Source organism: Nerophis lumbriciformis, linkage group LG19 (assembly GCF_033978685.3).
Source record: "Nerophis lumbriciformis linkage group LG19, RoL_Nlum_v2.1, whole genome shotgun sequence".
Taxonomy (NCBI): domain Eukaryota; kingdom Metazoa; phylum Chordata; class Actinopteri; order Syngnathiformes; family Syngnathidae; genus Nerophis; species Nerophis lumbriciformis.
Window position 1 is genome coordinate 19,730,119 of NC_084566.2, and position 26,330 is coordinate 19,756,448.

A 26,330-nucleotide genomic window follows, 5' to 3' on the forward strand; every position below is an offset into this window, starting at 1 on the left:
CTTCCACTGACTGGCGAGGATTTTGTGGCGCAAAACACAAGGTAAAGGCGGATGGTTATGAGGGGAGGCGGGAATGCTCAAGTACCAGTTGCTGCTGACATGACACAAAAGTTTGAAAACCAGGGGCCACGCCAAATCCCAGCTGGTCAATGAAGGGCGGCTCATCCTGGCTGTGGATCTGAACCTTGATTCCCGCTTCGTAGGAGGTCTCGTCTGTAGATACAGCACGCCACAGATGTGTGTGAAAACAGGCTTTTTTTGTTTTCATTTAGAGGATGGGATTTTTTTCTCCCCCACACTGCTTCCATTGGCAGGGATGCTGAGTGCAGCAGAACATCATGCTGGGAGGCAATATCACACGTTAGATTGATGACATGCAGTTAAGGAGTGTGTAGGAAGTGCTCAATAAATGCATAAACTGAATATTGCATTATTTATAGACTGTTTGAGGATAGTTCTTTTGACTTGCAAATTTCATGAAACTTTATGTGAAGCTGTTAACTTCTGAGGATAACAGTAGAACCTCTAAAAGTGGGTTGACTTTGTGCAGTCAGCCCACTGAGCATGTTTGGCTTTTGGTTTTCTGTCATTGTGATGCCAAAACAAAAGGGTGCCAGTGCTAGCAAAGAGAAAAGTGTAATGATAACCATAGAATAGGAGTTCCCCCGGGGTTATTAGACTTAGACTTCCTTTTATTGTCGATCAAATTTGAACTTTACAGTACAGATAAGAACAAAATTTCGTTGCATTAGCTCGTTGTAATGCAGAATCAAAGAGCAATAAGGTGCAGATATGAATAAATAGATTATTGTACAGATAAATATATTGCACTTTTTCATATGCATCCACGTTTATGGATGTATGTTATATTGTCTTTATATTTTATTATAGCCTAGGCTGTTTTATAGCCAGTATGTAAGTGAGGCTAGGTCAGTTTATACCCCCAGGTAGAAAATACACAAGGCTAATCAAATATAACCCTCTCAGCCAAAATACACCTTCAAGGAATGGGGTGAATCTAGACTACACCAGAAATGGTTATAATTAAATATTAGTGACATAACACACATTTATTTTACCAAGTAGCATCAACACAACACTTACTGATTCCAGTAATAGCTATAAAACACTACTGGATGACAGTATTGCAATGTTTTTTTTAGGCGTTTTACTGTATTATAGTTTCATTATAGACTGGCTAACTTCAGTTTAGTTCGGGCAAGTCCAGAAAAATCCACTGGTTATAATTGGGCCTAGCCTACTTAAAACCTGGGGGCCCCACTATATGATTATCCATCAGTCCAAATTCCAAAAGGGGAGTAGTTGTACTTTATTTTTGTTAAATTATACAGTGTTTGTTAGTAACTTGTTATATTTATGTGACGGTAATACCTAGGGCTGCGAATCTTTGGGTGTCCCACGATAAGATTCAATATCGATTCTTGGGGTCACGATTCGATTCAAAATAGATGTTTTCCCGATTCAAAAGGATTCTCTATTCATTCAATAGATAGGATTTCAGCAGGATCTACCCCAGTCTGCTGACATGCAAGCAGAGTAGTAGATTTTTGTAAAAAGCTTTACATTGTAAAGGACAATGTTTTATCAACTGATTGCAATAATGTACATTTGTTTTAACTATTAAATGAACCAAAAATATGACTTATTTTATCTTTGTGAAAATATTGGACACAGTGTGTTGTCAAGCTTGACATCGTTTCCTAGGTTTGGATGTTCTACTGTATGTTGTAAAAAAAAAAAAGTTGTACACCTGTGACATTTGTTGTGATGATTTCCAGGGTAAAAAAATAAGGACTACATATGTTTAAAAAAAGAGTTTCACTAACCTGTATCCCCCCACACAGGTAAGTATTCATCTTGCTGAATGTCCAGCATGATCTCCAGGCCGTTCCCCGTGCCTCCTTTCAGCGTGGTCAACAGAGGGTTGCCGTCTAATCCCGAGTTGAAAGTGTAGCATTTTCCGTAGCGCGTGTAGATCTGCATAAAAAAGAACAGTGAGTAAAGACTGGGGTTTACATTACAGCAGGTTTTTTTTTTTAACCTGTTTGACAGTGGGGCCAAACTTTTCCAGTAGAAATATTAACACTGAAACAGTAATCTTACTCTTGATTTCAATCATATTCAATAATTATATCCAACTTACTAACAATTTAACAGGATCAACCTTGTCAAATGATATGGAGGAATGTGTTAATCACAAAGATTATTAAGAAGGCTTAGGTCAGGCTGATTACAAAACAAATACTAATCAAATATACTGCATAAAACTGATGACAAATAAATCCATCCATCCATTTTCTACCGCTTATTCCCTTTGGGGTCGCGGGGGCGCTGGAGCCTATCTCAGCTACAATCGGGCGGAAGGCGGGGTACACCCTGGACAAGTCGCCACCTCATCGCAGGGCCAACACAGATAGACAGACAACATTCACACTCACATCCACACACTAGGGCCAATTTAGTGTTGCCAATCAACTTATCCCCAGGTGCATGTCTTTGGAAGTGGGAGGAAGCCGGAGTACCCGGAGGGAACCCACGCAGTCACGGGGAGAACATGCAAACTCCACACAGAAAGATCCCGAGCCCGGGATTGAACCCAAAACTACTCAGGACCTTCGTATTGTGAGGCAGATGCACTAACCCCTCTGCCACTGTGAAGCCCATGACAAATAAATGTATATACAATTATGAAGTGCTAAAATAAATGTAATAAAAATCTACCTTAATTTAAAAAATATATATATATTTATGTCTTGAATAAACTAAACTCAAGTTAAAGTGCAAATTAAAATACAGCTCTACCACTTTAGTCATCATTTTTGTGCTTAGAAAACTTCTCTCTGACTTTAACTCTTTAATGAATTAACTATTCAATGAATAAAGGATTTGATATAGAGAATATTCAAACCCTTTATCCAGTGAATCTAAAATACTGAAATTCCACGACGTAGGGAATTTGCAAACAGCTAAAATGATGCACAAAGCAACCTACAATCTGCTACCCAAGAATATACAACAATTCTTCTCAACAAAAGAGGAGGAATATAATCTTAGAGAAAAATGTAATTTACTTTTTTTTTTACGCACGTACAACACTTAAGACCTTCAGTATATCAGTATGTGGAAGTAAATTATGGAATAGATTAACTCAAACAATGTACTAATATAATCCAGTTCAAACTTTAAGTGTTTACAAAGTACAAAGAAAAAGAACCATGATAAACATTCACAATTAATTTCATCCATCCATTCATTTTCTAGATACTCTTATTTATCTCACCATATCAAATATAACTTACTTCACTAATTATTATTTATTTATTTATAATGTTATTACTTTTGGAGTATATTGTGAATAAATTGAGAACAGGAAGTTAACAAAAGTTTTAGTAACTGCTTTGTAAAGGAAAAGGGGTAGGATTAAATAAGCTCCGCTTCTTCCTACTCCTTTTCGAACATGTTGAATAGAGAAACTGGAAATTGTGATGTATCATGTTGTATGCATGCATGTTCCAAATAAACACAAACTCAAACTCAACTCAACTCTAGACTTCTTCTGTTTGTTTGAGACTCTGGTTTGAGGCAGAGTTGTGTATAAAAAGAGTATGACCAACTCGGTTTCAGGCAATCAACTTGCTTCCTTGTTACTTTTTGTATAAATGTCCTGTTGTGCAGCATGGTGCTGCTCCACTCGTGAGAATTGTGGAAAGCTTTAACATGGCTTTCCCCCAAAGAAGAAAAGTATGGGAAGTGAAGGTTCAGCATCAACACTGGAGAGCCACCGATTACAGCGTCTTGTGTGACACAACGTCTGCGTTTTGTTCAGGAGAGATCACACAGAAGCGAATACATAAACACATTAAAGAGATGGTTTGACAAAAACAGACTATATTTTAATCTCAGTAAAACTAAAATAATGCAATTTGTTAATTTGTTATAGGCGCAAAGTTGAAAAGCCAGCATATGTGATGGTATGGGGTGTATTAGTGCCCAAGACATGGGTAACTTACACATCTGTGAAGGCACCATTAATGCTGAAAGGTACATACAGGTTTTGGAGCAACATATGTTGCCATCCAAGCAACGTTATCATGGACGCCCCTGCTTATTTCAGCAAGACAATGTGTTACAACAGCGTGGCTTCATAGTAAAAGAGTACGGGAACTAGACTGGTCTGCCTGTAGTCCAGACCTGTCTCCCATTGAAAATGTGTAGTGCATATGAAGCATAAAATACGACAACGGAGACCCCGGACTGTTGAACAACTTAAGCTGTACATCAAGCAAGAATGGGAAATAATTCCACTTGAAAAGCTTCAAAAATTGGTCTCCTCAGTCCCCAAACGTTAACTGAGTGTTGTTAAAAGGAAAGGCCATGTAACACAGTGGTAAAAATGCACCTGTGCCAACTTTTTTTGCAATGTGTTGCTGCCATTAAATTCTAAGTTAATGATTATTTGCAAAACAAAAATTAAGTTTCTCAGTTCGAACATTTCTCATATCTTGTCTTTGCAGTCTATTCAATTGAATATAAGTTGAAAAGGATTTGCAAATCATTGTATTCTGTTTTTATTTACAAATTACACAACATAGGTGGTACAGGAGTTAGTGCATGTGCCTCACAATACGAAGGTCCTGGGTTCGATCCCCAGGCTGGGGGTCTTTCTGTGTGGAGTTTGCATGTTGTCCCCGTGACTGCGTGGGTTCCCTCCGGGTACTCCGGCTTCCTCCCACCTCCAGAGACATGCACCTGAGGATAGGTTGATTGGCAACACTAAATTGGCCCTTGTGTATGAATGTGAGTGTGAATGTTGTCTATCTATCTGTGTTGGCCCTGCGATGAGGTGGCGACTTGTCCAGGGTGTACCCCGCCTACCGCCCGAATGCAGCTGAGATAGGCTCCAGCACCCTCCGCCACCACGAAAGGGACAAGCGGTAGAAAATGGATGGATAGTAACAATAGAAGAGAACGTCAAACACAATTGCCAGTAGTGGTGGAAAGAGTATTAAAACTGGGTACTGCTGCGGTGAAACACTACATTACAGTACATCTAGGTATTTCATTGCATGTTGCAGCTGATCAAAGCTGGAGAGAAAACAGTGCTTGCTTTTTACGTATCATTAAGATTTCAGGAATTCCTAGCAGCAGCAGCTATCAATCTCAGGCCAATTTCGCTCCAAATTCCCCACGAGGAGCACTGTTTTGTCGTGATTAAATAAAGAGCCGTCCGCGCTGAAGCTCAGCGGACACACAAACAAACTCTATTGGGTTTGGAAAAAGATATTCCGCTAACTTGAGCGACACGTGGCAGAGAAGCTCGACACTCATTAAGGATTGATGTGTCATTTCCACTTAAGGCTTTCTATCCACTAAATGTGTGTCTGTGTCAATTAATCCGACAGGCTTGCAAGGAATGTGTTAGCAGCTCTTGCATCACCACTTGTTCAGCTTTTTTGGGTGGAATACTCTTGTAACAATTCAACAAATATTTACATACAAATGTGAAAACTAATTACTACATGTTGCAATTCAAAACTCACTCTTCATTTTGAAATAATGTGAGCAGTTTGAATTTTGAATGCAGCCTGAGGGTTGAAGGCCCCGTTTACACTAAGCCGGCCGGATAAGGTTATCCAGGGTAAATCACACCTAACCTTATCCGTGTCCACACACAACAATGCCACCATTTAAGACCCCTGCCCCGCTCCGTCCGCCGGTGCAACGTGACCTAGTATGCATGCGCAGGGGGAAAAAAAATTACAAATGAAATAATAATCCACCTGAGCGTCTATCTGCTCCAACCTCTCCAGTAGATGACTTTACTTCACTGTGAAGTTGTTATTTAAAAGAGCTACATTGTAAATAGTTTGCTGTGCATTTTACATTTGTTTGCTGTGTTTTGTGTGCAATTTTTTAAATTAAAAATGTACCTCCTTTGAACAATATCCAGTGTTGTGGTATTTCAATGAACTAGAATCCAGTGTGCTGTGGGGCCCTATTGTAGTGAATCACGCCTGAGCCATCATAAACTAATCAAATCTTTAATCGACATGAGAAAGTAGACAATGCGATAAAGAACATTTTACAACAATTAATCTAGGGATCTAAATATATATATATATTAGGGCTGCAACAACTAATCGATTAAATCGATTATAAAAATAGTTGGCGATTAATTTAGTCATCGAATGGTTGGATCTATGCTATGCGCATGCGCAGAGGCAATTTATTATTATTATTTTTTTTTAATTTTTATTTATTTATTTATTTTTTTAATAAACCTTTATTTACAAACTGCTGAGAAACAATAATCAAAATAAGTATGGTGCCAGTATTCTGTTGTTTTTTTCAATAAAATAGTGGAAAGGATAGAAATGTAGTTTGTCTCTTTTATCCGATTTTTAATCGATTAATCGCATTAATAATCGACATATTAATCGATTATCAAATTAATCGTTAATTGTAGCCCTAGTGTGTGTGTGTATATATATATATATAAATATATATATATATATATATATATATATATATATATTGTTGTGGGTTGACTCCGCCGTTGGGGTATTCTTTCGTGAGACATGGCGTCAGGGGATAAGCTAGGTCATCCAAAATAAAAAAAAAGGGAGCGGATCTTCATCTTCCAGCAGTTGTTTGGGACACGAGGGGATGGTTCCATCTTTCAGCTGCGTGCTAATGGCGCAGTTAGTGAAATCGGGCATCCCGCACGTTGCCTGGCCATTTCACAGTCACATCAATAAAGCAATATTGTTAGTCACACACTGCCTGTATCACATCCATGGGAGGAAGGGACAAAGTTTTTCGGTAAATAGTTGCGAAAGTTCTCTTGCCGTCTGAGAAGTGTTTTATCCAAAATAGCTGCAATCGTGTGTTTCCTTCTCTTAAGGAATTCATGTGTGAGTTCCACAAGCGTCTGTACATGTAGAAGAAGGAGAAACACGGGCATGTCTGGATGACTCGCCTTCATCTTTTTAGCTTTGGTTGTTATGAAGCTTGCTGTGACGCGGTCTTTCTGGCATCACTTCCTGTGTGGGCGAGGTCTTTCTGGTGTCACTTCCTCTCCGAACTCACTTTGTAAACGATCAATGAGTCCATACAAAGCTAAGTGCCGGAGATTCAAAAATTACACGGCTGGCTTACCCGTGTAAAAATTTGTCTGAGGAGGGGAACCTTAAACGCTGGTTTAGTGTGGCTGAAACGGGGCTTAGGCTAAATAATTATTCGTTTAAGGGGTTAAATGACTTAGTGTAGACATGACCTACGAAATCCAAGGGAAGGGTTACACATTTTGAGCTAAATCTGAATGAAGCGCCGACAATAATCACACATTTTAATGATAAGGAACCTGCAGCTTTATTTGCCTTATTTTACATCTCAAACAATGTGGGTGTCCTGGCTGGTCCACCTATAATAATAAGGCACGCATCTTCGCGATTTGGGGTCACCCAAATAGCACCCCAGTTATTCTTAATACAATCATTATACAGTACAACCATTGCATACTGTTGCTTTAACATGCTTCAAATCCACACAGTGAAAGTGTAAAGGACAGCAACCGTGCAATTAATCAGCCACACTTGCTTGCATCTCACTTTCGAGCACATTCAAGCCTTTTCAGTATGTTTGAATGATGTCATTGGAGCGGAAACACTCAATGAAAATATTACCAGCTGTTTCTTGCAAATGCCATCTATTTCCATAGCAGTCAGCTGTCAGTCAACCCAAATACATTTTTCTCTCCCAATGCTTCAATGTTTTAAATGCAGGAGGATAAAATGTTAATTGGAACTAGGGTAGCATGTCTGACTATTGCAAGTTTGTGATCAAAACACTCCATATAGGCATTGTAATGATGCCATGACATCGATTTCACACCACAGTACAGTGAACCAACGACAAACCGCATGTTTTGGCGTCTTTTTTGGCTTTTTGCAACTAACTACTGAAGAAGGACCAGTCCCATCAACAGGTGTTAAAAACAAAATGGAGAACAGAACAAAAGCTATACATGTGATGTTACTAGATGTACGCAAATTCCATTATTATTTTTATTTTCACACACAAGCAAGAATGACAGTTTTGTCATTTGTGATTTTGGTTTTGATTGCAGTAATTAATCAACCTATTTCTCTACTAGACTGTCAAAAGAGTTGAAATGTCACTTAAAACAGTGGCAATGATAAAACATGACATGATTTAAATTTTTGTATTTTTTTTACATCAAATTTTTTGTATACTGTACATATCACTTTTGCAAATTAGGATATTTTTATCTGAAAAAAATATATAGACTTTACTCCGACGTCATATTGGTTGTCAAACTTGGGCTATCATGGACACGGCCGTCAGCATTTTTCTATGCTATTCAGTCTCAAGATTTGATTGCGTGAGAATAAAATATTTTCTTTCCGTCACTCACTGACACCAGTGAGCGAGATGAATGCACTCGCCAGTAACAAAGAGACCTGCTGGGAAAATAGTGCTCATACTGATTTTAAGATACGGGTAAACAATGAAGAAGAGTCATCAAACAACTGTAGAGCAGTGAAGAAAATGTGCATATTTACCGACATTAAACAGCATTTAATGTTGTGATTTTTCAAAAATGGTAATGAAAGAAAGAGGTCATCTTCTATTGAGGATTGCATTCAGTGGCGGCTGCTTTTTTAGCCACTCTCTGAACATCATTAGGAGGATTGTAAAATTTTCCGTATAAACAACGGAATGAAACTTAAAAAATGTCACTGATTCGCTCATTTCTCTGTTAATCAAAATGGATTCACTCTCACACAAATCATCTAATCATCATGCGGAAGCGCAGAATCCAGGCCAGCTGAGGCCAAGCCCACTTTTTTATTCATGTGACGCTTGGCTCGCATGTACAGTAAGTGATAGTAGTCGTGATCCCAATATGCAGAAAACCGCAGGAGGCAGCCTGAAGGTAAAAATGTATTCATTCTCAGGCAAAACACATGATAAGAGCAGCTTGGAAGCTCTGGAGCACAGGGAAGGCTCTGCAATACAAAATAACTACAAAGTAGCTACAAAGTATACTTCTCAGAATGCTGGAGTAGCATACAAAAAGTGCAATGTCCCGACAACAGATAGCAGCCACGGCTGAACTAAAATAGACTTGATTGTTCAGCCAGCGCAAAGAGACAGGATTAAAGTTGCTGCAGGGTAACCCACAGGAAACCGGAAACAAGAAGCAACCAAAATAAGAGCTCTCGACAGGAACTAAACCACCAAACATAGAAAAACACCAACAAACTCAACAAAAGATATGACCTGCGGCCAACAAGTCATGACAGTACCCCCTCCTTAAAGGCCTACTGAAACCCACTACTACCGACCACGCAGTCTGATAGTTTATATATCAATGATGAAATCTTAACATTGCAACACATGCCAATACGGCCGGGTTAGCTTACTAAAGTGCAATTTTAAATTTCGCGCGAAATATCCTGTTGAAAACGTCTTGGTATGATGACATCAGCGCGTGACGTCACGGATTGTAGAGGACATTTTGGGACAGCATGGTACCCAGCTATTAAGTCGTCTGTTTTCATCGCAGAATTCCACAGTATTCTGGACATCTGTGTTGGAGAATCTTTTGCAATTTGTTCAATGAACAATGGAGACAGCAAAGAAGAAAGCTGTATGTGGGAAGCGGTGTATTGTGGCAGGTGTTGTGCCGGATAACGCACCCCCGCCGTAGAATGCACCCCCTGACTGTTGTGCCGGATAACACAGCCGGTGTTTCATTGTTTACATTCCCGAAAGATGACAGTCAAGCTTTACCATTGGCCTGTGGAGAACTGGGACAACAGAGACTCTTACCAGGAGGACTTTGAGTTGGATACGCAGACACGGTACCGTGAGTACGCATGCAGCTGCGGCTTCCAAACATTTGATCGCCTGCCCGTACGTGTGTGTCGCTATGTGCATGTCACGTACGTAACTTTGGGGAAATATATGTGCTGTATGATCTTTGGGGAGGTGAACGGTACTTTGGGCTGTGGGATTGAGTGTGTTGTGCAGGTGTTTGAGCTGTATTGGCGGGTTATATGGACGGGAGGGGGGAGGTGTTTGTTATGCAGGATTAATTTGTGGCATATTAAATATAAGCCTGGTTGTGTTGTGGCTAATAGAATATATATATGTCTTGTGTTTATTTACTGTTTTAGTCATTCCCAGCTGAATATCAGGTCCCACCTGCCTCTCACAGCATCTTCCCTATCTGAATCGCTCCCACTGCCCTCTAATCCTTCACTCTCACTTTCCTCATCCAACAAATCTTTCATCCTCACTCAAATTAATGGGGAAATCGTCACTTTCTCGGTCCGAATCGCTCTCGCTGCTGGTGGCCATGATTGTAAACAATGTGCGGATGTGAGGAGCTCCACAACCTGTGACGTCACGCGCATATCGTCTGCTACTTCCGGTACAGGCAAGGCTTTTTTTATCAGCGACCAAAAGTTGCGAACTTTATCGTCGATGTTCTCTACTAAATCCTTTCAGCAAAAATATGGCAATATCGCGAAATGATCAAGTATGACACATAGAATGGACCTGCTATCCCCGTTTAAATAAGAAAATCGCATTTCAGTAGGCCTTTAAGGGATGGATTCTAGATGTCCCCCAAAAAACATAAGTCCAAAGTCACGGGAGTTTGGAGGAAGGAATATGACCAGGTGACCCGCCACCTATGTCCCCGAAGCCATTGGGGAACTGTCAGATGGCAGCGGCTAATAGAATGCCGTTGCATCTGGCGAGGCGGGCATCCACAGAATGACCACATCCATGGCCGACGAGGAGGCAGATGTGAGCGGGGACAGGGTTCTAGCAGCCGTGAAGGTCCATGCCCAAGTCGAGCACGAGGTCGAGCTGGAGATCGAGCAAGATGCTGCGGACCCACTAGAGGTGGCATCAGACCCACTAGAGGCAGAGCTGGAGGTGGTATCGGACCCACTGTAGGCAGAGCTAGAGGTACCATCGGTGGCGGACTCACTGGAGGTGGCGTCTGCATTGGACACATTGGAGGTGGAGCTGAAATGGGCGTCTGTGGCGGAGCCACTGGCGGTGGTGCTGAGCGATAGTAGGCTTGAGCGAGCGTGGAACAGGAACTGAACCAATCAGAGGCTTTAGCAAGCGTGGGGCATGAACAGGTGGCTCCACAACCTTGATTTGGCGTGGTGCAGCAAAAGGTGGCACCAGAGCTTTGAATCTGCGAGGAGCTAGAATATGTGGCTATAAAACCTTGAGCAGCAGGGGTGCTGGAACCTGAGCTTCAAGAAGCTGAGGTGGTGAGGTAGGCGGAACTGGAGCTTCAAAAAGATGTGGAGTCGGTTCTGTCGCTTTGAAGAGCATGTGCATGCCTTGTGGAGGCTGGCTAGCTGCTTTAGCCAGATAAAAAGTGTCCATGCAGGCAGCTTCTGCTAATGTGTCTGCATTAGCCAGAGAAAAACAGTTTGTGCTGACCACATCACCTCCGTGCGCGTGTCCTTAAGAGACGTCTGGGTGTTGGTGACTCAGCCTCAGCTAGCTTCATCGAGCTTGGACTGCAGTGGCTAATAGCCCAGGCCGAGAATAGGGAGGCAAAGTGGGAAATGACTTGACCACCGTTGGAGAGGAGGGGTACCGCACTTGATCCACCAGAACATTTATCCAATGACTCTCTAATTTGGCTACAGTGGAACAACCCACTCTATGCTCCCCAATTGAAGTCAATGGATGCTTAGCATTAACACTTTTTAAAGCACTTTGACACGCTTAGCTTCGACACTGTTTGATGCACTGTGACGCTACCACAATGAATGTAGGAAGTCCTGTCAGCTGTCGTAAAAGTAGCTTATTGTAAACCAATTTTAGTCAGTGAAATGTAAAAATGGAAGTACATAAGAGACCACTTATTTCTTTTGACATTTTAGGGGAAGCTGAGCTTCCCTTTCAGAAAGTCTTAGAGCAATTGTCACTAGTTGTCTTATAGTCAGGTCAATACGGTAAATTTTATAGGAGGTAGGCCTCTGTTAAAACTTAGACGACCTACCCATAGATGTAAATTGGGGTCGGGACAGGAGGGACCTGTCCCCTGCACTTTTTCAAAAAGCAATTTTTATCCCCTACTTTTTACCGTCCAAAAATTATATTAGGCTATTGAATGATGACAAGTCAAATATTAGAGTCAAGTGGAAAATGGCCACTCATGCTGAAGATTGTCCCTTTGCACTGCCCACAAGCTCAATGATTTACTTCCTGGGCCTGTGTTCTTGCCATTGTAAACATTTTTGACAACAAGCAGCAGCTGACCAATCGGCAGTCCGTTGAGAGATAAGAGCGAGTTGGCCTCCACAGGCAGAAGGAATCACGAACAAGAAGGACAAATCCAAAATCCAAACAAGAGGAGTCTCGTCCTCCACTCAGCTTTGTGATCCCTGGTAGTGCTATAGCTTAAGATATAGTCTTTTGTTCCCACAGACATATTTCCCATCCAGGACATACAGCACAAAGTAAACACTAAACTAAATCACACTTCAGAAAACCACTGTCAGTAACTACAGTTCGTCGTTACATCTGTAAGTGCAAGTTAAAACTCTACTATGCAAAGCCAAAGCCATTTATCAACAACATACCCAGAAACGCAGCCGGCTTCGCTAGGCCCGAGCTCATCTAAGATGGACTGATGCAAAGTGGAAAAGTGTTCTGTGGTCTAACGAGTCCACATTTCAAATTGTTTTTGGAAACTGTGTACATCGTGTCCTCCGGAACAAAGAGGAAAACAACCATAGCTAAACATTAACAGTTTTGCTCAATAAAGTGATCGATGGAATTCCTGTCCTCTTTAAAGCGTCTTGACGGATGTTACAATAATTGAACAGTGTCGACGAACATTGTTTTATCAGTTATGGCCGCTTGTTGTCGATTGCATTGTACCATATGTCCCGGCAAGAAATCTGCGTTCAAAGAACTCCGGCTTATTAGTGATTCCCAGAGCCCAAAAAAAGTCTGCGGGCTATAGAGCGTTTTCTATTCGGGCTCCAGTACTATGGAATGCCCTCCCGGTAACAATTAGAGATGCTACCTCAGTAGAAGCATTTAAGTCCCATCTTAAAACTCATTTGTATACTCTAGCCTTTAAATAGCCCCCCTGTTAGACCAGTTGATCTGCCGTTTCTTTTCTTTTCTCCTCTGCTCCCCTGTTCCTTGTGGAGGGGGGGGGGGGGGGGGGGGGGGGGGGCGGGGGGGGGGGGGGGGGGGCAGGTCCGGTGGCCATGGATGAAGTGCTGGCTGTCCAGAGTCGGGACCCGGGGTGGACCGCTCGCCTGTGCATTGGCTGGGAACATCTCTGCGCTGCTGACCCGTTTCCGCTCGGGATGGTGTCCTGCTGGCCCCGCTATGGACTGGACTCTTACTATTATGTTGGATCCACTATGGACTGGACTCTCACAATATTATGTCAGACCCACTCGACATCCATTGCTTTCGGTCTCCCCTAGAGGGGGGGGGGGGTTACCCACATATGCGGTCCTCTCCAAGGTTTCTCATAGTCATTCACATCGACGTCCCACTGGGGTGAGTTTTTCCTTGCCCTTATGTGGGCTTTGTACCGAGGATGTCGTTGTGGCTTGTGCAGCCCTTTGAGACACTTGTGATTTAGGGCTATATAAATAAACATTGATTGATTGATTCATTCATTGTTGTCATAGTTGCATAGCAAAATCCTACAGAACAAATAGTTGTGTGAATGCTCCAAAGCATTCACACATATGGTTTTCTACACCAAAATTAATCTATTTATTCTTCTTCTTCTCCAGATTTTGGCGCGCTCTACTTTCCACATTTTTCACCCGATTCAAATCGTTCCAACTTCAAACTGTTCAGCCTATTCGGAAATCGCGGGCTTTCCCTTGACAAATTCCAAAAATTCCCTGATTTCCCAGAATTCCAGGTTTTACGGGACATTTTTCCCATTTAAAATGAATTAGCCATTTTTCAAACATTTACCATTTCCAAATTTTTCAACCGATTCAAACCATTCTACCTTCAACACATTTTACCATTTTGGAAATTCAAACTACTTTTTTTCCAAGTCAAAAAAAATTCCAGGATTTTCCACAATTACTGGTTTTCCAAAGGCCTATTTCCATCCTTTTTTCTGGCGACTACTCCTTCCACATTTTTCAACGCATTTCAACCGTTCCACCGTCAAAATATTTCTGTTAATCAGGACAAAAAAGGAAGTTGTTTTTTGAACTGAAAAAATTCCCGGTTTTCCCGAAATCCCAAGAATTCCGTAATACCATTTTTCAATTCAACATGTTACTACTTCAACATTCCTCGACCGATTTGCAAACTCATTTAGACTATTCAAGTTTTTTACCATTTTCAAACAAATTCACGCTTTTCCCGAAATTCCCAACATTTTTGTAAATTCCAATTGAAATCAATGGGACATTCTTCAGAGTTCCACAACTCCCACATGTTTCATCCGATTCAAACCGTTCCAACTTAAAGATATTCAGCCTGTTCGGGAATTGTGTGCTCAACTTCGACAATTCTAAAAAAATTCCCGGATTTTAGTTCAGCTTCAGCATTGGAGCATTCACACGCAATTCCTTCAGGAATTGCTTCATCTAGTTATGTATTTATTTTGTGTAGAGTTCAGATTGGATTTTATTTGGTGCGCGGCATCGATTTGCTGTGAGCAGAGGACGCACCTCAGAGGGAACGTTGCTCATACCATCATGTTATCTCTTCATACATACTGTGCTGAAGTTCCTGGAGGTGCAGGTATCGCCGCGAAACCTGCACTCTAGCAGCATGTCATCCAGCTGGTGCCCGAGGCGACCCATCATCTCGGTGGTGTTGACGCGGTAACCGGCAGGCCGGGTGTAGTTGTCGAAGTCCAGCAGGCTGAGAAGACCCTGTTTGTGGCTCTCCTTCAGGATGGCCAGACTCCTCTCCATCACCGTGTGGTTGGCGTACATGAGGTCCATCCAGTAGCCGCTGTGATACAGGTCCTCCCTGGTCAGACCGGACGCCCGGAAGACGTTCTTATTGCAGAAGGTAACCGCGGGGAAGGACATGTTGTGAGCCCACACCATATAGATCTTGGTGACGGCAGGGTTGGACATCAAGTAGAGGACTCTGTTTCTGGACCAGGTGAGGAGGAGGGCGATGCAGAGGAAAAAGGCCATGATCCACGTCACACGCTGCAGTTTGGTTTTGTCCGGGGAGAAAATGAACTTCAACCCGTGGATTTTGGTCCTCATTATGAAACCCACTGTGATCTCCTTCAATGATTCTTTGGACGAGTTTGGGAGCGTGATGTCTTTGCCGCCGTCTTGTCCCAAAGAGAGCGACTCACACACGGATGGCTTTAACATAATTTTCTGTTAATTAGTAGCTACCCAACCTTACTGCTCCAATGTGACAAAAAAAACCCTCCAAGCAGCGATGACGGGACCCTTCGTGTGCGGCGATCACATCAGAAATCTACACTCCTCTGGAAGAGTAAAACTGACCTACATGAAATCACCAGTCCATCCTTGGAGGAATTCAGGTGTAAGCAATGTCTTCACTTCCACAAGCACTTTAAAAAAAAAAACAATCCCTTGTTGCTCACTCTCCAGTATCCCAAAACACTCGCCGCCTTTCTCTTCTTGTGGCAAGGAAAACAACAATCCTCCTTCCCTTTTTCCACAGAAGCTTCTTAAGAGTGTTGACTTGCAGCTCGCCGAAAGGAATAGAACGCTTGTTGCGCTCCACACACACTCTTTACAGCGGGGAGAAATGAGGTGGAGCCATCGAATGAAAAGGTTCTCCTCCGGTGATGAAGCAGCCGACTTCCAAATGGATATACATCAATCAGTTGAAAAATAACTGCGGTAATAAAACTGTGATGTAAAATTTATGATCCTTGTTATTAAATTAACTGCAGCTTGTTTTTAGATCAATTTATCTATATAGAAACTGGAGCATGAGAGAAAGATCTACAATAAGAAATGTTTAAGCTGTCATTGAAAAAAATTACATGTGATTGTTTAGCAGGAAAACCTAATTACAAACCGTGGCGGAACAGCTAATGAGAAAAAAATAGTTAAATCACCATCGGGTATTGTTTTACTTAAACAACCACAATGTACCGTATTTTCCGGCCTATAAGATGCACTTAAAATCATTTTTTTCCTAAAAACTCCACAGTGTGCCTTATGTATGGAATAATTCTGGTTTTGCTTACCGACCTCCAATCAATTTTATTTGGTACATGGTGTAATAAGTGTGACCAGTAGGTGGCAGTCAAACATAAGAGATATGTGTAGACTGCACTATGATGGCAATATGGCTCAAGTAAACAACACCAACATCTTATATGTTCCATTGACAATATAGAACAATACACACGGCGCTCAAAAATCGATCAAAATGTTTTAGTACGACTTTGGTAAGCTATGAAGTTGCACAGTTTGATGTGCTTTAACATACGAGTATTATTATGGTGTGTGTATAAGGTAAGACATATTATCTGGCGTTTTGTTTCGCAATATTATGCAAAAGCAACTTTTTTTTACCTTCTGGAACCTGCTGATGTGTATTTGGGATCTGCATAAGTCCTGAAAAATTGCGTGGATCCGCCCTTGTAGTCAGTGCCGACACCGTAGTCGATAAGCTTCTTCTTATTCTCTATCTTCTTGTTATGGGACATTCATCCTTCCCTGCTGCCATTTGTAATATAAAGTAGGTTAAAGTTCTTACTTATATCCGTCAGTAGACTCACTATGAAAGCGCTAAAACATACCGGTGTAGTGAGTTAACATTATTCACCCAAGGTACTTTAGTTATTAGAGAGTTCCGGTCGGACGTTTTTTCACGGACACATTTCCGGCGTTGTTGTTGTTTCCAGATGAGGAGATGCTGCTCCGTTATTGATTTAAGTAAAGTCTGAATGTCATTATAACAGTTAGCTCCATCTTTTGACACTTCTTCCACTCCCGTCCTTGCACACTACACCGCTGTCGAAGATGAGCCAAGTAAATAAGACCGCCCACAAAACGGCGCACCCGGAAGCGACTGTCAGAAAGCGGCTTGAAGATGATCTGTAAAACATAATCTATGCAACATTTTGACCAAAGAACCACCGTTACATGTTATGTAGACCACAAGGAAGTGTTTTACATTTAGAAAAAATAATAATAATATGACTCCTTTAACGCACCCTATAATCCGTTGCGCCTTATATATGAAAAAATATAAAAACTAGACCATTCATTGGCAGTGCGCCTTATAATCCAGTGCACCCTATGGTCCAGAAAATGTGGTATTCCAACTCACACACTATTATACTGTACAACAAGGCTGGTCGACTGGTGGCCCGGGTGCCAAATCCGGTTCAGAAATGACACCATACTCGCCCCCCGAGTTCAGTTCAAAATTTAGGAGGCAAACATTTTTGCAGCAAATTCGTACAAACACTAGAGTGCTCCTGTTTTTTATGCTGATGATGTATTACTTTTCTTACAAAATCCACATTCTTCTCTTCAAGATACAATCTCACTTATCAATAAATTCAGTTCTATTTCAGATTACTCCATCAACTGGTCCAAATCTACTGTGTTACCAATTAATTTTGACTTTCAGAGCACCTCATCGATTCCACTGCATAAAGGGAACATTAAATACCTGGGAATCAATATTTCCTCCACATTGTCAGATCTGAATCGCTTGAATTATTCCCCAATCTTAAAATCGATTGAGGATGATCTGGCGCGTTGGAAAACACTGCCAATCTCACTTATGGGAAGGGTTTCTACCGTGAAAATGATGGTCTTGCCTAGGGTTAATTATCTATCTTCAATGATTCCAACCAAACCTTCTCAAATCTGGTTTAAGTCACTAGACTCACACATCAATCAGTTTCTTTGGAAGAGTAAACCAGCACGAATCAGCCTTAAAACTTTACAAAAACCCAAAGAACATGGGGGTCTAGAACTCCCAAACTTTTCCTATTATTTCCTTGCAAATAAACTACAATATATATTAAAATGGATCAATCCCACTTTATTAGATAGTTTATGGTTAGAGATTGAACAATCACTTAGCCAGGAGATCCCAATTTCTAACTTGCCCTTTATTAGCCAAATTCTCCGAAAACACAACTGCTTTAAAAGTATTAATATACGCACTACCTTAACAGCTTGGTGGGAGTTTTTGAAAATAACTGGGTCCCCGCTCACTCCATGCCAATTTACGCCTATTTGGAATAATCCTGATTTTCTTTTAAACAAGAAGCCATTGAACTTTCCAACATGGTATGATAAGGGAGTCGGATGCCTTGGGGATATCATCAATGCAAACAGTTTTATCTCTTTTAAAAGTTTAATAACACAATATGCAATCAATCCTAATAAATTTCTAGAATATATACAAATCAAATCTGTAATCAGCGCAAGATTCAACAAAACAACATGGGAAAGTAATCCTACGACCGTTAAATTTTTCAAAACATCTGCCCCCAAAGCTTTATCCAAATTATATGCTCTCTTATCAAAAATAGATAACACAATAAGTATTCCAACTTCTAAATGGCACTCAGACGTATCAACAAGCTGTGACCCAGAATTCTGGAAACAAATATGCCTCAATACTACTCGTTTGATTAAGAATCCAAATGTACGACTGATTCAGCTCAAAATACTTTACAGAATACATTACACCGGTCTAAGAATGTATAAAATGGGTTTAGCTGACTCTAACATCTGTGTACACTGCTCAGATAATAAGATAGATAATTACTTGCATTCAATGTGGTCCTGTGCTCCCGTGAGTAACTTTTGGCTTGGAGTGTGCGAGAACCTATCATTAGCGTTAGAGATTCCTATTCCCATCTCCCCGGCACTCTGCCTGTTGGGTGATCTCTCCGCAACTGATCTTGATATAAACAAAACATACCTCCTTATAAATGCGTTAGGCATCGCCAAGAAAACTATTCTCATAAATTGGAAATCAAAAAATAATTTATGTATAAATCTTTACAAAAACATTTTATTAGATTATGTAGTTATGGAAAGAATGTCTGCTGAATCAAACCAACAACTGACAGAATTCCGATCTCTTTGGGCACCGCTAATTAATTTTCTGACCTGACTCCCTTGGGGGCCGGGGCTGGGGCTCTGTCCCGGGGGTCTTGCTCCGTGGGTGGGGGGTCCTGGGTGCCGGAGGGGCCGTGTGCCGCGGGGTCGGGTGGGCCTGGGGTGTGTTTCCTGGTTCCGGCCTGGCGGGCCGATCCGTGGGTGGTCTGGTGGCTGGGGGTGGGTGGAGGTGCCTGGGCGGGTGTTGGGGTGCGGGTGGGGCTGTGGGCGGCCGCCTTGGGTTGGTTGGGGGGGCTGTCCCTCCCGTGGGTGGTTGGGCGGGGGGTTGCGCCCGTGGGGCTGGGGTCTTGCCGCTGTCGGGCGGGGGTCGGCTCATGCCCCTCTGGCTCCGGGTGTCCGTGGGCTTCCTCCTTCCCCTGGGGTGCGGGGCGGGATCTGCCCTGGGTCGCCCTGCGCTGCGGCTGTGCGGGCCTGCCTGGTGCCGGGTTGGGGGGACTGCTTGCCTCCCTTGTTGGGGCCCCGGCGGTGCTGCCCGACTGCCCTGTGGGAGTCCCCCTCCTGTGTTTTACTCTGCCCTTATTTTTTTATTAATTTTATTTATTTATTTTAATTTATTTTATATGTATATATATGTATATATGTATGTATGTGTATGTGTATATATGTATATGTATGTATGTATATATGTATGTATGTATGTATGTATGTGTATATATGTGTGTGTATGTATATGTATATGTATATGTGTGTGTATATATATATATATATATATATATATATATATATATTATTATTTTTTTTTTTAAATCTATTTAGTATATTTAACTTATTCTGTTAAATTATATATGGGTACGCGTGTATGTGGGTGTGTGTACGTTTGTATATATGTATGGTGAAATCTGTGTGTATGTATGTAGGTACATATGTATGTGTCGCTGCCCCGGTGTGCATTGCTGATCGCGGCGCCGGGTCTGCTGAGGTGCCGTGGCATGCCGGCTGTGGGCGCAGGGCTGGGCCCTTATGGCTTTTTGCCGGATGGGATGCCTGGTGGGTGGTGGGCGGGGGGGGCCTGGACGTGCGGGAAGGGCTGCGGGGTTTGGTGGCGTCGGGCACTGTTGGCGACCAGGCCTCTTGTTTATTTTTATTTATTTTATTTTATTTAAAGGGTTTATTTTTATTTTATTTTTATTTTTTTATTTTCTTTCTATTTTTTATTTTTTTCATTTTTTTTTGTGTGTTGTGTATGTATGTGTTTGTGTATATGTGGGCTTATGTATATGTGTGTGGGTGTATTAATGTGTATATATGTGTGGATGTGTATGTTTATATGTATATGCATGCGTGTGTATATGTGTGTATGTGTATGTATATGTATATGTATATGCATATATGTATGTGTGTATGTATGTGTATATGAATGTGTAGGTGTGTGCATGGGTGTGGATGTCCGGTGGCTCAATTGGCCTGGCTGTGGATGAGTTGGGGTAGGTGGGTTGGTGGCCTCGGTGGTAGCCGGGGGTGTGCGTTGTTGTGGTTTACGGGGTCGGTCGCTTTTTTGTTTTGGTTTCGGCGGCCGCGGGTGTTTACGCTGCGGACGGGCGGTGGTGGTGATGGTTGCTGCGGTGATACCAGCGGTTGGCATCGCTGTGTTGGGTTGGAGTGGTTGGGGGACTGTGGCTGGTGTCTGTGCGCTTGTGGGGTTGTGGGGCTGGCTGGCGTTGGCTTGCCGGCTGGTTTGGGGGCTGGCGGGCGGACGGGATGCATTGGCTTCTTCCCCCATTGGGGGGCTCCTTCCCCTGGCCGGGACTCGTATGGGCACGTTGCTGTGTGGATGGCCGGGATGCGATGTTTGCATTGGGCGTGGGGGCTGTGCAGTTTTTCTGCGTTTGGTTGCCGGTATGGGCTCTGCAGGGTTGGGTTGGGGCGGGCGGGGGCTGGCTTTGTTTGGCGGGGGGAGGGCTCGCGTGGCGTCACGTTAAAGTGGTCTGGTGTGGGTCACGGGCTGTGGCGGGGGGTGGCGGCCTCCTGGCCGTAGTTCCTGGTTGTCGGCCGCGTGGACTGGGGAGATGTCCGGGCCCTCTACTCCTCCTACTTATAGCACACACAGTCACACATATATAGGACTTTGGGGATTGTCCTGCGGGGAGGCATGGCGGGGGGTTGAGGATGCCTCCAATGGGGCTCCAGTCCTCCTGTCTTGTCCCCTGCTCATCCATCCCTCAATCTTAGCTGCATATTAGACACTTAGGATTTGGGGGGCTTGGTTTGGTTGGGACCCACCATGACCTTGATGTCCCCCAATTTTAATCGCATTATTAGTTCCCACAAGCATACATATCTCACTCACGCTACAGTACACACATCAATAGGGACTGGAGGTCGGCTGTAACGGCTGACCTCCTAATTTTAACTACACAGTAGACACTCTGGGGGCCTTGTACACATGCATGGGGGATTTGGGGTTCGGCGCACCCCTCATTGCCTCGTCGGCCGGCGGGGACTGCGGTCTGGTGGCCTGCCAGGCTTTTATTCATTTATTATTGTTATATATATTTTTTATTTTTAATGTATTTATTATTTTTATTTTTATTATTTACTTATTTTTATTTTATTTTATTTTATTTTTTATTTAAAAAAAATATTTTTATTTTATTTTATTTATTTTTTTTTTATCTTATTATTTATTTGTGTGTGGCGTCGCGCGGGTCTCACTTCCTGTTGGGTGGGGTCCGTGCCCGTGTGGCCCGACCTTGCGCTGTGGGGTCTTTGTTGGTGACTTGATGTGGTGGCGGCGCAGCCCCCGTGTCTGGTCTGGATGCTGTGTCTCGGTTGTTTGGGCGGTGGTGTGTTTGTGCGGGTTTGGGTTGGGGTGGGGGGCCTTTTGGTTGGGGGGGTTGTTGGTGTCTCTTGTTTGTGTGTTGGCGTTCGGGCTGACTGGCGGGCTGGCGCCGGCTGGTCTCCGTGGTCCTGGTGGCGTGTGGTTGCTGGTCGCAGTTTTTTTTTGATCGCTTTGATTTGATTGGCTGGTGCTGGCTGTCTGGGGTTATTGCGGCTGCTGTTTCTGCTGCCGTTTGTTTGTGGTGTGGGCGCCCGTGGCTGCTGGGTCTGGTGCAGGGGTGTGGCTGATGTTGTGACTGGTGGCAGCGCGCGCGCGTGATGGCTGTCGGGGCTGACGAACTGTGTATATGTATGTATATGTGTGTGTATGTATGTATGTTTATATATGTGTATGTGTACATATGTGTATGTATATGTATATATGTGTATGTGTGGGTATGTATACATGTATGTGTGTATGTGTATGTATATATGTATGTATGTATGTATATTTCTGGGGGTACGCTCTGGGCCTGCCTGTCAGACGGGGGTCGACGCCTCAGGCTACTGCATCCAAACTGCGTGTCTGGAGCTCCTGGGTCCCGCTGTCCATCCCTTCCGGGTGCCCGTCTTGGTTGGGGCCTGTTGGGCCTAGTCCCTGCGTCTATTGTGGTAGCTTGGTGCTGCAAGGTATTCCGAGGTGCTGCGAGTCGGCCAGTTGCTGGGGTAGTGACCTTGTTTGTCAGCATGTCTGTGATCTTCTTTTAATTCTTTTTTTTTAAATTAATTAATTTATTTTTTAATATATTTTATTAATATTATTTTTTAATTTTCCCCTCCCTCAGGGGGGGGGGCTCGGCGGGGCGGTTGCTGGTTGTTCCATCTCCATCGTTGGGGTCCCTGCGGGTGGAGTGGGTGGTTCCCGTGGCCCTGTGCCTGGTTGGTCCTGCGGCGGCCGATTTGGGTGGGGTGGCCGGGGGCTGGCCTCGCCGCGCTCTCCGGGGGTGGGGGGTGAGTTCGTGGGGGCCCGGTTGCCGGTGGGGCGGGGGCGGTCTTCCCGTCCGGTTGCGGGGAGTCTCTGGGTCCCTCGGGCGGGGCGTCTCGCCTTTCTGCCCGTGTGGGGTGTGGTCTCTCGCTGGCTTGGGGTCTGGCTGTCCCCTGCTTTTCTCGTGCCCTGTCCTCTGCCGGGTGCGTCTGTCTGCGGCCTGCTGCTGGCCCTTGTGGGCGGTATGGTGGGTCGGGCTCTGGGGTTCCTGTCGCTGGCCGGCTTGGCTGCGTGGGGGCGGTAGTCCCTGGTTCCCTGGGCACCACGCCTCCTGTTTGTGGGTTGGGCTCTCGGGGGTGATGGGGCCGTGCTCTGGCTCCCACGCACTCTGGGAGTCGAATGTATTGTACATGCAAATTCACATATGCTCACATACGTACATAGGTACCTACGCTCCCACATACATACACAAATACAGTACATATTTACCTACCTAATGTTCGTACATCCACACGCACATTCAATATACAAACATACACATACACATACTGTACATATACATTCACTGTACAAACACATATACACATTCTGTACACATACATTCATTGTACAAACACATATACACATTCTGTACATATACAAGTACATATGCATACTTACACTCATGCACATAATCACGTTTCATCAAACATATATTAACGTTGTTGCCCTAGGGTAAACTGGGTGTAACACATGGCACACTGACAAAGCTTAACCTATTGTGACTATAACAATCTACAAGGTTAATGTAGGTTGCTTCTCTTTCTCCCCCCCCATTTTTCTGCATTCTTTCGTATCTCAAGTTATCATTACGTATATGTATTGTTGCATTTAAACAACTGCATTGTTGATAATAAAGGTAAATTATTGGTATTGTTCATTATCAATAGCGCTATTTCTATTGGTATTTGTATTGATCCATTTGTAGTGTAATAATGCTCATTGTCATTTCTGTATTATTTTTTATTTTTCGCTAACTGCTTATTTGCTATTACTTTTACCATCATATTTGTACATGTCATATTTGCTGATGTTGCTCTATTGTTGTTGTTGTTGTTGTTTGCTGTTGTTGTTTTTGTCTCTCTGTCTAATCCCCCTCTTGTCCCCACAATTTCCCCCTCTGTCTTCTTTTTTTTTCTCTTTCTATCCCCTCCTGCTCCGGCCCGGCTGCACTAAATGATAATATAAATACATTTAATAAAGTCAAATACAAATAAGGTAACAAGAGAAGTATCCTACACTTCTCTTTTGTAAAGTAAATCTGAACAGCCGACATGGGCATCTACATCAACTATATGATTTGCCTGAGAAGCTGGACAGGACACACAAAAAAAAAAAAAAAAAAAAAAAAAAAAAAAGAGTGCTCCTGTTGAACTTGGACCACTGTAAACAAATTGGCAGATCCTGGCATTGACATTTTGGGGTCTAAACTTGTGAATTGCTTAACTGAGGAGTTCCTTAAGGCACCCCTTTAAGTCATTTCAATGTTTGACTGTTACAAATTTTTTTTCAGAATGTGATTTATGTAACTAAGATGTTGCTGCAGCTTGTTTACTTCAGATGCAGTCAGTACCGTATTTTCCGGACCATAGGGCGCACCGGAATATAAGGCGCACTGTCGATTAACGGTCTATTTTTTAAATCATTTTTCATATATAAGGCGCACTGGATTATAGGGCGCATTAAAGGAGTTATACATTTTTTTTTTCTAAATTCAAAACACTTCCTTGTGGCCTACAAGAAGAAAGAAGATTATCGACTATGGTGTCGCCACGGACTACAAAGGCACAAGCGCACAATTTTTCAGAATTTATGCAGATCCCAAATACAGATCAGCACATTATGCGGTGCGGCTTCATAGCTTACCAAAGTCGTACTAAAACATTTTGATAGATTTTTGAGCGCCGTGTGTAATGTTTTATATTTTTAATGGAACATATAAAATGTTGGTGTTGTTTACTTGAGTCATATTGCCATCATAGTGCAGTCTACATGTATCTCTTATGTTTGACTGCCATCCACTGGTCTCACTTATCATTACACCATGTGCCAAATGAAATTGCTTTGAGGTCGGCAAGCAAAACCAGAATTATTCCTTACATTAGGCGCACTTTCGAGTTTTGAGAAAAAAAATGGATTTTAAGTGCGTCTTATAGTCCGTAAAATACTGTAATCATTTGTTCAACTTTTTTTTTACTTATCTTGTGTTCCTCAAGGTTCCATATTAGGTCTTCTATCTTTTGGGCTATTCAACTGGTGGCCCGCAAGCTCAGTTCGAAAACCCACATTTTTGCAGCAGATTTTTTTAAAACACTAGAATGCTGTCATAGAGATGATCTTTGACTAGATTGTTTGCAGAAGGTCCTTAAAAAAACAACAACTAACAAAATAAATACACCAAAATGAAATGTCCACTGTAGAGGACGCTGGTTCTTTGTAAGATACAAAATACAACTAATACTGAAGGAAGAAGTCCGCCCCCAAACTCTCAACACCCCACCACAGCCCCAAAACAATTATGTTGAAGACCCTGCTGTATTCCTATTTGCTCTATCACATAGTCAAATATTGTTTTTGTCTGCTTTAAATTGTTTAAATATTCTTTTTTGGCCTAACGTAAAAAGAAAATGGTATGATGGCACTAACTGCAGGGGAAAGTCAGTAAAGCACCTATGAATCCAGCAGAGGGCTCTGTCCCTTAAGTCAATTCACACATCATTATTTATTTTTAATCACCATTTGCTGGCAGGGTCTTGTAATGTAGCCTTGACAAATAGCACAAATCTAGTGTATATGCAAAATATCTCAGAATTATGACGTTTTTGGGCTTGTTGTTATTCTGAAAACTGGCAATGCAGGCCCAAGGGAGCGGCTGGTGCTCTGCTTCACAATGGCAAAATACATGTTGGAATTCATGTTTCCTCTCAATCAACCGCAGCTCCCCAGTGACGACTGCACTCATGCAACCCAAGACCATGACACTACTACCACCATGCTTGACTCTCGGCGAATCACATATTACAAACCCCAAAACCAGTGAAGTTGGCAGGTTGTGTAAATCGTAAATAAAACCAGAATACAATGATTTGAAAATCCTTTTTAACCTATATTCAATTGAATAGACTGCAAAGACAAGATACTTAACGTTCAAACTGGAAAACTTTATTGTTTTTTCAAATATTAGCTCATTTGGAAAAAAGCTGGCACAAGTGGCAAAAAAGACTGAGAAAGTTGAGGAATGCTCTTTAAACACCCATTTGGAAAATACCACAGGTGAACAGGCTAATTGGGAACAGGTGGGTGCCATGATTGGGTAAAAAAAGCAGCTTCCATGAAATGCTCAGTCATTCACAAACAAGGAT

The 26,330-nt window shown here is 42.6% G+C and overlaps 1 protein-coding gene across 5 annotated transcripts in view; it reads right to left on the reverse strand.

Annotated features, from left to right (window-relative positions):
• The window catches only part of asic1c (acid-sensing (proton-gated) ion channel 1c), a 168,497-nt gene that overhangs the window by 39,175 nt on the left and 102,992 nt on the right, over positions 1–26,330 (reverse strand). For 2 of the 5 annotated variants that reach the window (XM_061979371.2, XM_061979368.2), the window contains exons 1-3: positions 14,805–15,583; positions 1,848–1,998; positions 86–213 (exon numbers count right to left, since the gene is read on the reverse strand). In XM_061979371.2, the coding sequence (XP_061835355.1) occupies positions 86–213; positions 1,848–1,998; positions 14,805–15,425 (900 nt within the window). In that variant the 5' untranslated portion in view covers positions 15,426–15,583. Of the gene's footprint in view, positions 1–85; positions 214–1,847; positions 1,999–14,804; positions 15,584–26,330 lie in introns of those variants that run through there. The other 3 variants (XM_061979372.2, XM_061979369.2, XM_061979373.2) reach the window with 3 other exon arrangements.